Source organism: Colius striatus, chromosome 10 (assembly GCF_028858725.1).
Source record: "Colius striatus isolate bColStr4 chromosome 10, bColStr4.1.hap1, whole genome shotgun sequence".
Taxonomy (NCBI): Eukaryota; Metazoa; Chordata; class Aves; order Coliiformes; family Coliidae; genus Colius; species Colius striatus.
In genome coordinates this window covers 3,282,827-3,295,211 of record NC_084768.1, presented here as the reverse complement: position 1 = coordinate 3,295,211, position 12,385 = coordinate 3,282,827, and the positions used below count along the sequence as shown (strand labels likewise).

General features: G+C 43.1%; 1 protein-coding gene across 1 annotated transcript in view; it reads right to left on the bottom strand.

Annotated features, from left to right (window-relative positions):
• The window catches only part of CACHD1 (cache domain containing 1), a 109,843-nt gene that overhangs the window by 56,481 nt on the left and 40,977 nt on the right, over positions 1–12,385 (bottom strand). The window contains exon 3 of the mRNA XM_062004175.1: positions 4,498–4,646. Coding sequence (XP_061860159.1) covers positions 4,498–4,646 — 149 coding nt within the window. The remainder of the gene's footprint in view (positions 1–4,497; positions 4,647–12,385) is intronic.

Sequence of the window (12,385 nt, the reverse complement as noted above, 5' to 3'; positions counted from 1 at the left end):
ACCCACTTCTCCTTTCAAAGTGCAGCTCTTCAGATATTGGGCAACTGAAGGAACTGAGCGGGATTCCCGTTATCTCCCACTTAACTGCTCCAGAGAGGAAAGATAAACACAGAAAGAGCTGTGATAAAATTGAACTGCATTAGCAAATATTTAACCATTTGTTTAGAAGAGGAGAGAAAAAAAAAACCCCAGGCAATCTCTGAAGGTGGTATCACAGTCAAGGGAGGAAATGATTTTCAAAAGCAGTTTTGTAAACTCACTTATTCAAACATCTCTATTAATTTGGTGACACAACACTGCCAAGTAGTATGTTTTGCCAACAAATATTTCTCCATTCCATCTCCTTTCACAAATCCAGATAAATGCATTCCCTAAGCTCTTATCAGCATAGTTAAATAAAGAACAAAAATAGATGTAGAGCTGCCTTGAAACGTATATGTCAGCAGCAGAAGCACGAGCATTCATGAATGACAACGGGGTTTGGAGACCACGTGACAACTTCCCATAAAAAACAGCAGGGAAATCCATTTTATTTCCCCAGGGTAGAGGCAAAGAGAAAGGGAGATGTTTCCACCAGCAGGTGTGGGCATTCAGGTGCCATCTGCAGGTGCAGGGTTATGGGGGGACTATGGTCTGAATACGAAGTTACAGCTGCTTTATTATATCAAGAAAACCACCGAGGTATATCCTATGACACCAGTTCTTTAAAATATGTACTTGAAACTGCATTTTCACACGTACTTACCATGCAATCATAGCTTTAAACTACCTGGCAAAGCTGGAACCATATAAAGCTGCTTCTCAAAGTCTCCTAGCTAGCATTAACCACAGCCTCTCCTCACAAAGGCATTGTGTATATACAGGTATGCATCACACATGCCATCAGGCTTCCTTTTTGGGAGAGAGTCTGATTTTCTTTCACCTGCAAACACTCAACATACAGCACCTATCTGATCTACATGTTGCCATCCACTATCTTTATGAAGAGAGCTGTTTCAGCTGCCATTCACAAGTCACATCATGCACACCTGCAAAGTTACAACCCCACACAAGGCTAATGCTTCCAAACCTGCTTCCCAAAACTCATCTCCTGTGTCCCTATTTAGACCCTTTTCACAACTGATGTGTGTCTCGTTAAGTTCCAACTGCAGCTGCTGATGCTCAGGACTTCTGATAAATAAACACTGTTTACTCTTTCCTCTCCCCTCTTGATGACACTCTGCTACAGTCCCATCTGCCCATCAGAGTATTTAGATTCCAAGACTTCCTAAAGACCCTGTGAGGGCTTTCTCAGGAGCATCTCAGGCATGACAAATGGGACACAGCATCTTCTAAACAAGAGTATTTATCCTCTTAAGAAGGAAGATACTTTAATTAAAACATTGTCTTGTAAATAACCACCCAATTCAATCCTGATAAGGAATGTCTGGAGACAGCATTAAATCTGTTTCTCACAGCATTTTCAGCAGCCTTTATTTGTGAGGACACACAAAGCCTGATTCTTCCAGCGGGGATTTCTTCAAGGATTAGAAGACACATGTCACCTGACATCCATTTGGCTTATCTCCCATCAGTTTACCCATCCCTTTTGCTAAGAGCTTGGAGCACTCTGTCCATATTAACTCTATATGGCTGGAGTAATGTCTCTTCCTAGCTGCTATGGGTGCTTCCCCAGTGCAGCACACAGCCCTGGGAATGGAACAAGTTTCCAGGCTCTGACCCCACGGACACAAACATAACCTGGATGGTAGGGCAGACACTGGATCTTTGCACCATCAACTTCTGAGCTTGTCTGGAAACTTATGCTCTCCTCAACTGCTGGCTCTCCCTCCATTGCCATCATGGTTCTTCCAAACCTCGATTACATAGAACTGAAAATGCAAACAGTTGCATATCACAGCAAAACAAATGAAGAACAAACACATAGCCCCTTCTGTGTTGCTCCAATTTAGCAGTCCACCTCTATTCAGCAATAGCTGCATATGTACTTGAGTGTGTGCCTGCTGAAACAGGGCTATGATTCTACGTGTAAATGCTTTGAGTAAACCCTGTGAGCATAAGCATAGGATTAAATGTTTGTTGAATTAAGTCCTAAGGCAGAGTCCCTTTCCAAAACCCCTCAATAGTGAGGCCTCATCTGGAGTCCTGTGTCCAGTTCTGGGCTCCTCAGCTCAAGAGGGGCAGGGAACTGCTGGAAAGAGGCCAGCACAGGGCCATCAAGATGCTCAGGGGACTGGAACATCTTTCATATGAGGAAAGGCTGCGGGACCTGGGGCTGTTTAGTCTGGAGGAGACTGAGGGGGGATCTTATGAACATTTACAAATATCTAAAGGGTGGGTGTCAGGAGGTTGGGACATCCCTCTTTTCTATAGCAGCCAGCAACAGGACAGGGGGTGATGGGATGAAGCTGGAACACAAAAAGTTCCACTTAAACATGAGAAGAAACTGTTTCAGTGTTTCAGTGAGGGAGCCCTGGCACAGGCTGCCCAGAGGGGCTGTGGAGGCTCCTTCCTTGGAGGTCTTCAAGCCCCACCTGGACATGTTCCTGTGTGACCTGATCTAGGTGACCCTGCTTCTGCAGGGGGGTTGGACTGGATGATCTCTAAAGGTCCTTTCCAACCCTAACCATTCTATGACTCTATGTAATGGCAATAGAACAAATATTGCTTTCCCTGTCATATCTGACTACTCAACTAAACGAGTAATTTCAATGCCAGGTTCATTTTATACCAGAGTTTGTGCTTTGTTAGTCCTAGTTGGTATCATTTCTTTACCTCAAGCAACGTGGTAAACTGCCTTTAAAGCCAATGCCAACACAAGGCCACACATGGGCAATTTTGCTCAAGGTAAAAACAAATATAAACTAAATACCAAACCCCCTTTCTTTGTCTACATTAGTTCATCATTTCCTTCCCAAGCAGTTTTTCAAAACCCATCCCAAACTTGCTGTATTCCCAACACAATGTCAATAGGCTGCACAGCAATGGAAAAGGCTGATGGAACAATCACCTGACAGCATTAAATTCCCTTAGCTTTTCAAATCACTGTGCATTTAGAGGCTGAACATCATGTGATAAACAGCCTTAACTGTTACAGAACAGGCCTTCAAATCTACCTTAAAAATACACCCTGAGGGTAATGTGCTTCTGACACTGTTCTTGCACCAAATGTTTACTCAAGTAAAGAGGCCACATGACGAAACACCTCCTCACACCAAGGAAAAGAATACAGGAGCAGTTGTAAGGCAAGTATTTCACAACCCTGCTGAAAGGAAAGACATAGCCCTAAGGACACACACATTAATGGTGATCGTTTAAAATAAATTATTACACTGCTAGTGGAAAAATCAAGTCTTTTATCACACATTCCTACAATTAGGAAACCCAAAGAAGTTCCTGCAAATACACAGCGTAACACAGCACGATTAAAGACAATTAGATTGGGTTTAGAATATCCCAAACTTCTGTGTTTAGAAACAAAACAAATGGACAATTAAAACATTCCATTTCCAAGCAACATATTTAGTTTCTGTTAATCTCTCTCTGTATCAACCAGCAGACTGCCAACTTGATGAAACTGTAATGCAATGTTTCTAGCATGTGATGTACTGATCAACTTGTGATTTTGGTTACTGCACTTCAAAGGAACAAGAAAAACCAGAAGTCCCATGACCAGCTTCAGAAGAGTTATCCAAGGTAAGAAGTGCCTTGGTGCAAAAACAGTATCTTGGACACAGACTCATCTTGTATAGAAGGCTATTCCATGCAACCAAAAGCTGAACAAACTTTTTCCCATTTATGTTTCATTTTACAGTCCATCAGAGAAGCAAGCCCCAGTCCTTGTTTACAGCTTCTCATTAAACATCTATAGTCCAGTTCTGGGCTCCCCAGCTCAAGAGGGACAGGGAATTTGTAGATAGAGGCCAGCACAGGGCTACCAGGATGACCAGGAGGTTGGAGCATCTTCCTTATGAGGAAAGGCTGTGAGATCTGGGACTGGAGGAGACTGAGGGGGGAATCTCATTAATAGTTACAAATATCTAAATGGTGGGTGTCAGGAGGCTGGGGCAGCACTTTTTTGTCTTGTATCCAGTGATGGGACAAGGGGTAATGGAAAGAAACTGGAACACAAAATGTTCCATTTAAACATAAGGAAAAAGTCTTTCACTGGTGAGGTGAGGGAGCCCTGGCACATGCTGTCCAGGGAGGGTGTGGAGGCTCCTTCCTTGGAGGTCTTCAAGACCCACCTGGACATGTTCCTGTGTGACCTGATTGAGGGGAACCTGATTTAGCAGAGGGTGTTGGACTGGATGATCTCTAAAGGTCCCTTCCAACCCTACCACTCTATGAATATAAGCACATATGGAGTAGCCTTCCTCCCTTTCTCAGAGTTATCACGAGCAGGAGAAAATAGAGGTTATTTTGCAAAGAAAGACTTTCATCTTTTTTTTTCTGCATGTGTGGTCACTATAAAGCATTTGAGAATTTCCTACTTACTCCATCATAGATGGTGGAATGGTACAGCAGTCTTGGATGGCAGTCAAGGGCGACGTGAGGTGAGCAGTGTAGGATGCTTCCACCACTTGCTTGTTACGATTCACAACATCCAAGTAACGGTTAAACTTCTCACGGATTTTTTTTGCTAGCTGAAAGGAACAAAGAAGAAAGGTTAAGATTAAGCCTGTTTGCCTGTATTGCCCTGTTCCTTACTAACAAACCTGAATGGAAAGTAAAAACTGCATGTGTTGAGGGTAGTAGCTGTAAGCTTTGCTCACCGTACCCGTGCTGCCATGCTTACCACTCCAACATGATGCTCCTGCAAGGACTGACAAGGACACGATGGAGACTAAAATAAACAGGCCACAAGTCAACCTAGAAAAGCTCCATAAATGGATACTTAAGGAAAGCCCTAATAATAGTACTGTGGAAGACCTCACCAACAGAGAAATCTCTTCCTGCTTGAGGAGTAAAGAGCCAACAGTACATCTGCCCCAAATATTACCGTGAATATTTCTCCTTAGTCAGGTGGATGTGTGCAGAAGCACTTCACAACTCCTTTCATGTAGTTCTCCTCATTACAATTTGGGCAAAATAAGCCACCCCAGTTCTTGCTTTTTTCTTTGTACCTCCTGCTGCTCTCCTGAGGGGAACCATAAATCTGGGGAATCTTCCAAGTGATTTTCTTTGTCAGCCTAGCAGCTCAATGTGGTTTGTCACAAGCTACACCAGCTCCAGACTTCATATACCAACAAAAAAGTCTGTAATTGACATTGTATTATAACAGAAAGGAAAAAAATGACCACTATCTTGGACAGGTGAAATTCTCACACAAACCTGTTCTCATCTGAGGCCCCTCTGATGAAGGAAGCCACTTAAAAACCAGGGCAAGGTTTAGAGGTTACACTGTTACTTGTAAGAGCACACCATCATACTTCTTTCAGAAAGTGAAAACAATCAGGCTGTCATCCTTCCCCAGCAATTCTCAGGCCTTTAAGAAAAAAGGTGCCTAACTCTAGAAAGAGCAAATTGAGTACTTTAGCCCTTTAAATGTTTCTCAACAACAGAAATACATGTTTTCTGAAGCTAATAAACAAATAAACAGATCCCAACCGTTTTTGCAAACAAATCATAGAATGGTAGGGGTTGGAAGGGACCTTTAGAGATCATCCAGTCCAACCCCCCTGCAGAAGCAGGTCAAACTAGATCAGGTCACACAGGAACGTGTCCAGGTGGGTCTTGAAGACCTCCAAGGAAGGAGCCTCCACACCCTCCCTGGGAGCCTGGGTCAGGGCTCTGTCTGAGCTCTGCATTGGAGCTTTCTGGTATGTGATTTGAAGGCCTTTGGCAGTGCAGAGCAGTGCAAAGGCACATGGTATGAACAAAGGTAGAGCCTGCTGGGACCCATCACAGGCCTGTTGCAGCTCTGGTGCTTTGGGTAAGAGCTCGCCGGTGTTTGCTTCATTAGGCACTTCACAATGAGCCTGATCAACGACTTGGCGAGGGAAAATTGGAAGGGAAAAATTTGTGGATCTTATTTGAGCAAACACAACAGTAAACACAGTTAGTAGGAAGCCCCAGGTTTTACAGGAAACATTTACTGAGACTTTTGCTCCTGGTCTTTCCTTCAAAGTGAGAAATGATTGAAATGGACCAGGCACGTGCAGAATTTGCTGTGGTACATTCAGCATCCTTTTCACACCAATGTACCTGTTACACTTAATTGTTGGTCAGACACATCCTAAATGAAGGAGAACCATCTGTCTCTAAGCAATGTACTGTTTAGAGTGCTGAATACTCAGAAATCCTGCATTTTCCACTTCTGGACACTTTCTCATTAATTCATAACGCTCACCTTTCCTGCCCCCTCTACACTCCAGACTCTATGGGGATGATTTAATGGTGCTACTACATTTGTGTGCTGGGAAACAGAGTCTGTCCCAGATCCCCTGGACTGACAGATGTCTTTCCTAACTATTATTAACAGGACCATTCATCATTGTTTACTTTGTTATGTGAATAACAAGGCACACACTGATAACAGCAATGCCTTAGACTCCACTGTTCCCAGCAAATGCTGCAGCTCAATGACAGGTCTCCTAGGAGCACAGGTTTTAATAGGATCTTGCTCAAATAACTTGCAGAATTGGACCTAATTAGTTTTGTAGAATGATTTATTGACGAGGCAGTGGAGGACTACTAATGGTCTCCTCTGTGTTAGGCATTTAACACTATTAAATTGCCCCCAGTCATTAGATAATAAGCTGCTGGGTAGTTCCTCTTCTATTTTCTGGTAAATTTTGGTTTTGTCCAATTGTACTACTCAAATATGTCCTAGAGAAGTGCACTTTTCTGGAGCATCTCAAACATACACAAGCCAAATCGCCTAGAGCAAAGCATTTAAGTCTCATAGTTACAAAGCTCCTCTCTCAGTTTGGGCAAATGAAGTACCCATGCTTAAGCACTAGGACAGCCACATACTTGAATCTATAGATTTCTTATCTAGTTTCCCTACCTGAAATCACAAAGAGAGGAAAAAGCTTAAATTGGATGAAAATAAGGAGCATAAAACCATCATTAATGGTACAGAACTAACACAGAGCACCAGAGCAAAAGGACTCTCGTTTGGAATCACTGCTTTTCTCTGATAAATGAATGCTGAAGAGGAGGTTTTGGTAAGTTTTCACCTTCCAGGTTGGAATATAAAAGCATCCTAAAGCTTTTGGATTTTACTCTGAAGAACTGATAAATCTGGTTTTTTTTCAAAAGGGCCCATACCTCAGAAGCTGATAAAACACCCCAAAAGCTTAGTACCTACACCTCACCTCTCATGGAAAAATCTCTGAGCATCTCAAAGTCATTACATTGCTTTTAATAAAAGGGATCCAACACTTCAGTCAGGGCAGAGAGTTAAGTGCATGTCAGCAACAGAGGACCTGAAGTTTCCCAGAGCTACGCAGACATCTATTCCCTGAGTTGGTCTAATCTGAAGAACCCTAAAAATAATGCCCTCTGATAGCAAGAGAATATTCCAGTCAATCATAACCACTCTAAAAGAAAAAACCTAACTCAAAATAGTCACTAATGGCAAGATGATCCAAAAGTAAATTTCCCTTGGAAATTGACTGTTAATTAATAAACCATGTTAAGGATGTTCAGGTAACACACCAAGTAGACGAAAAACTCCTAAAAGCAAATGGTTCTGATTCATCAAATCGAGAAGCACAATGCAATCAAAGCCTAACAAAACTAACTTTCTTTTTCTTCCATAGCTGGGCTTCACTGGAGCTCAAGAATCCATGAGAGTGAGCAGGCATTCCAGCTCTCAGTGATTAAAACAACAGCAAAAAACATAATACATACTTCCGAGCTCCTCATCCCTGCCTGGCGTGCCCATGCATGCGTGCACTCACATCATTAGCTCAGAAACAGTGCTCTGTTTGCAAAGTGATGCACTCTAGTTGCTGGAGCCTGTCAGAATAAAAGCTGCAGGCTTAAAGCAGCTTCACATTTTTTTTCCTAAATAAACCTCTAACATCTTTAATGAAAAGATCAGTGTTTCTCCCTGTGCTTTTTAACCTGCCCAGAGCTGAGTAGCTGTTGCATAGTGATGGATGCAAGACCCACATACCCCATTAGTTACAAAACCTCAAAAGTACAGAAAGAAGGAGAAACTAGATAATGAAAAGACAGAGCGTTGAATTATGAAACCGTCCCAGCATAATTGTTTAAAGCATTTTTAAAGGCAAAATGCAACAAGGCACATGAAAGGGGCTGAAAGCTGACAACCCACGCTCAGGTATACCCTTGGGTAGGTGCCGAGTCTGCCAGACATTTCCTGCTCCCACAGAAATGCTCAAATTCACCCATTTTAATGGAGACTGAAATAAATCTGGATACCTGGAGATTGACATAAAATGCTGTTATCCTCAGGTCAATTCTCAAAGTGCACTCCACCTCACTTTAGAAGCAAAGAAGGGGGAAAAGCCTTACTCAGCATTCCTCCTTCCTCTCAGCTGCTCTTTCAGATTTCTGTGCTTTCTCCTTAATTTTAAGGAGCTGGGTAACAAGAAATGAGTGCTGTCTCCAAACAATGCAGCCATTAGCTCTATTTTTTTTTGACATGGGGGTTTTTATTCTGGAAGCTGGCGTGCAGCCAAAGCATTTCATTCTGCAGACAGGTTGGACGGTAACACCTGTTTCTATTACCGCAGCACCCATGGGTAATGCACTTCAATTGTCACCATCTCCACTGACAACCTTTCATCACAACATCAGTGAGTTTCTCTTAATTTTCCCAGAGACATTTTCCTCATTTGCATCATTCCCTCAAGCTTTTGGGTTCTTTTTTTTTCCCAAGCTTCACTCCCCCCAAAGCTCCACAGCTCTGAAGTCTTCCCTTTTCAGGGAGTGCTGAGGGAAAGCAGAGCTTCAAGGTTAAGTTTTATTTCTGGCTGTATCTTGAAAGTCAAGGCACTTTTAATGTTTTTCAAGACTGTATATAAAATATGTATCAATGTGGCCGACAGGTATGGATGCTGTAACGGGCTCTCAGCCGGGGATTTGGCACTCAACGAGCATCACTTACACATGGAAGAGTTTAGGTAGCATTTGTGTTTTCAAATCCCCTCTGCAAACCAGAAGAACCTGGAACAAAAGTGACTTCTCTCCAACAGCCACCACACACTGCTGCTGTATCACAGTTTAACATTACTGTGCACCCACAGACCCCTATTCTAGAAAATCTTCAACGTGCTTATTCCTAACCTCCTGGGCTCTCAAAGAAACCACTTCTGTACAAACCTAGAAGACTAACAGAGGTCAGGAGGGACATGGCTCAAGAAAGGATCATAGAATTGGCACCAGCTTCTTCCCTTCTTTAATAGGTTCAAACCACTCCTGCTCCTCTGGATGACGATGAAAATTCACTCAGGAGCATTCAACCAGGATGTAGGAAACTACTTTCAACGTGCATTTCTTCAAAGTGACCACCACTTGTCTGAGCTTTTCCACTGGCCAGAAACATTGTCAAGGCTTCCTTACTTCCTACAAGACTTATTCCAAGGAAGATGTCAGACATGGTGCACAGAAAAAAACTAAAGGAGAGGCCACTCTGGAAATACGTTAAAGACGAGGCTCACAATTAATTGCCATAACATTTAACACTGTGTGACCATATTGCTTTTCAGAGCCAGGGAGACATCTTGCTCAACAGCAAAATCTGCATTTTACAGCACACTGATGTATTTCCTCTCAAAAGGGTTCAAAAAGCTCTTTGCCCAGTCCCAAACTAAAAAGTCCAACCCAGCCTAAAGCACAGTATGCCAACATGCCAACTAGATCTTACCACCCTGCACCTTGCCAGTCGAGAGGACAGCAATTACAGCAAGTGCAGAGCTTTTTCCTACTGCTTCTACAAAAGCTGGGTAGGCAGAGCTGCACCCAGGGCAGACATGTCAGGACCCTCTTTCTACTAAGCCCATCAGTGAGGAGAATGATGTTTGGTTTCTCTGAGGCTGCCGTGCTGTTTTTGCAGGAGTCTCGCGCTGCATCAGTGTGACTGTCAAAGCTGTCAGCCGTGGGCACTGACTGCTGATGCCTGACAAGGCAAGGCAGTGGGACAGCAGCCAAAAGCATCCTTCCCCCTGTCACAGAGGAGACACTTTCTTCTAGTTTGGTGACAGAGGGAGCAAATGCATTCATCTGTCTCACAGATACTAGCACTGTAAAAGCGATGTTTTGCCTCACAATTCTGTTCCCGAACCTCCCAACTGACTTCCTTCAATTTCTTAGCAGACCTACACAAAACTGATTCTCTTGGTTACTGCTGTTATTTTTATGGATGGTAATTATGCTGTGAATGAGCTAGAAGGATAAGGAATGACAGTCTTCTAGCTCGAAACACAGGAATTACACGGAGAGAAGGATTCATCAAACAAGGAAAAACCTAATGACAAAAGGCTCTGCTTGTGCACTCACTTCTTCTAAATTAAAGTCTTCCCACTATCCTTCCCAGCCTTCAAACAGGAGTGAACATACCTAGGAATATTCCAGCACGGCAATTTTCAGCTGACATATGCATATTTACAACTATCTCAACTAATTTAATGACCTTTATTTGCTTCTGCTTCTTTCCCCACGTTGCATGGACAGACAGAAGAAATGATTATAGGTTCCCCTCTACAGAGGTGGCATTGCTGCTGTGCTCTAACTTCTCTGCCAGTGTTCAATGCAAAGACTCTTCTGCATGAAGCTGGTAAAAAAAATGTTCCTGCTCAAGGCTGTGTCACCATCCTCTCTCCTCCTTGGATTTCAGCTTCATATCCTCTCTACCACAGAAACCAGATGTCTGGCAGGATGCTGAACACAAGCTGACTTCCTTGAAAGCAGCTAATCTAGATTTTCCTCTAATAAAACTAACCACCTTCCACTTTCTTTATCTCATTAGTTCACACCGCTACATTTCCATATTGAACGTGAGCTCTCCCATATTGAAACAGCTTCCAGGAAAGGAATCCAAGTTATTTTGGGCAACTGCCATCCAATTTTTACTATTTCACCTATCCAAAGCAAGAAAAGCTTTTACCTGTTATGTGCAACAGTGATTTTATAACCTTAAAAAGACCTTAAGCAGCCTAATATCCATAGGTAAACCACTCCTTGTGTGGCACAAAGCAAGCCAAGAGTATTAAATAGCCAGGCCTGAAGGCCAACAGCTGTAGTTTTTCCACTTTCTCAACAAACTGAAAGTCATTATTTACACAGTTTGGTATTAAAAAAACCCCACACCCCAGCCCCCCCAACACAAGGCTGCCAGGAAGAAAAAAGTCTCAGCTGACATAAAACAGTAATTAATTGCCTTGGGGTATCAGTTGCCAAGGAAATGTTAATGACTGACAAACCCAGGAATGAGCGACAGGGGATTTCATTTGCTTACACTTGTTTGCGTTTGCTGAAGACGATCCTGTTTGATGTACTGCTCTTACCCATAAAACTCTGCTTATATTGCTTGTGATTCATTAGTGCTAAAAGACCCAGTTATTAATGAAACAGAAGTGCTCAATTATTCTTCTATCCACTCCACTGTTGAGCTTTTAACCACAGTAATTATGCTTCGCCGGGGCCTCGTTTTTCTCCTCTGACAGCTCTGAATTCATCACACTACCTACAGTGTTTAGACAGTTATTTATATCTACTTAGGGTGAATACGGCTGGGAAACAAGCAATGTCTTCTCCTAAGTGAAGGATCGATAGTTGAGACTTCAAAGAAGTTTTAATCCAGTTTCCTGGTTTCCCAAAAACCACTTTTGGCATTCAAAAGCCATCTGATACGTATAATCTAGCACACATGGCCCTCTGGCAGCGTGCAGACCACCCACACACCCCCGAGACAAACGCTACCCTAGTGTGACAGCAGAGCCAGTGAATCCTCCTTTTAAGATGTCAGGGTGGTTTCAGATTTAGACTTCTCATGCTGGGTGACAGCTACACTTTCATGGTGCCTTTGTGTGCAAGCACCCACCTGTGCCCACATTCAGGGAAGCCGAGGCCTCTGAGGCCGGTGTCCGTGCTGCTGATCCATCACCCTTCCTACACATCCTACCTTGGGCACCACATCAACCAACCGCCTGCCATCATCAATTGCACTGTGCCTTTCCAAGCAGCTATAGAAACACACATCAGAACTGTATCAATTAATACCAAGGACAGCAAACACAGAGCCATACATATCTGGACCTTCAGGGGGGAAAGAAAAAGGTACCTCTTAGATGAAGGGAACAGGACGTCATTCTGCTCAGCTCCACAGAACCTCTCCTTAATTATGTGTTGTCCAATCAGAGGTTGACAACAAAGAAAAAGAGTAATTTGAGGGGTGTCTGGGAAGTGA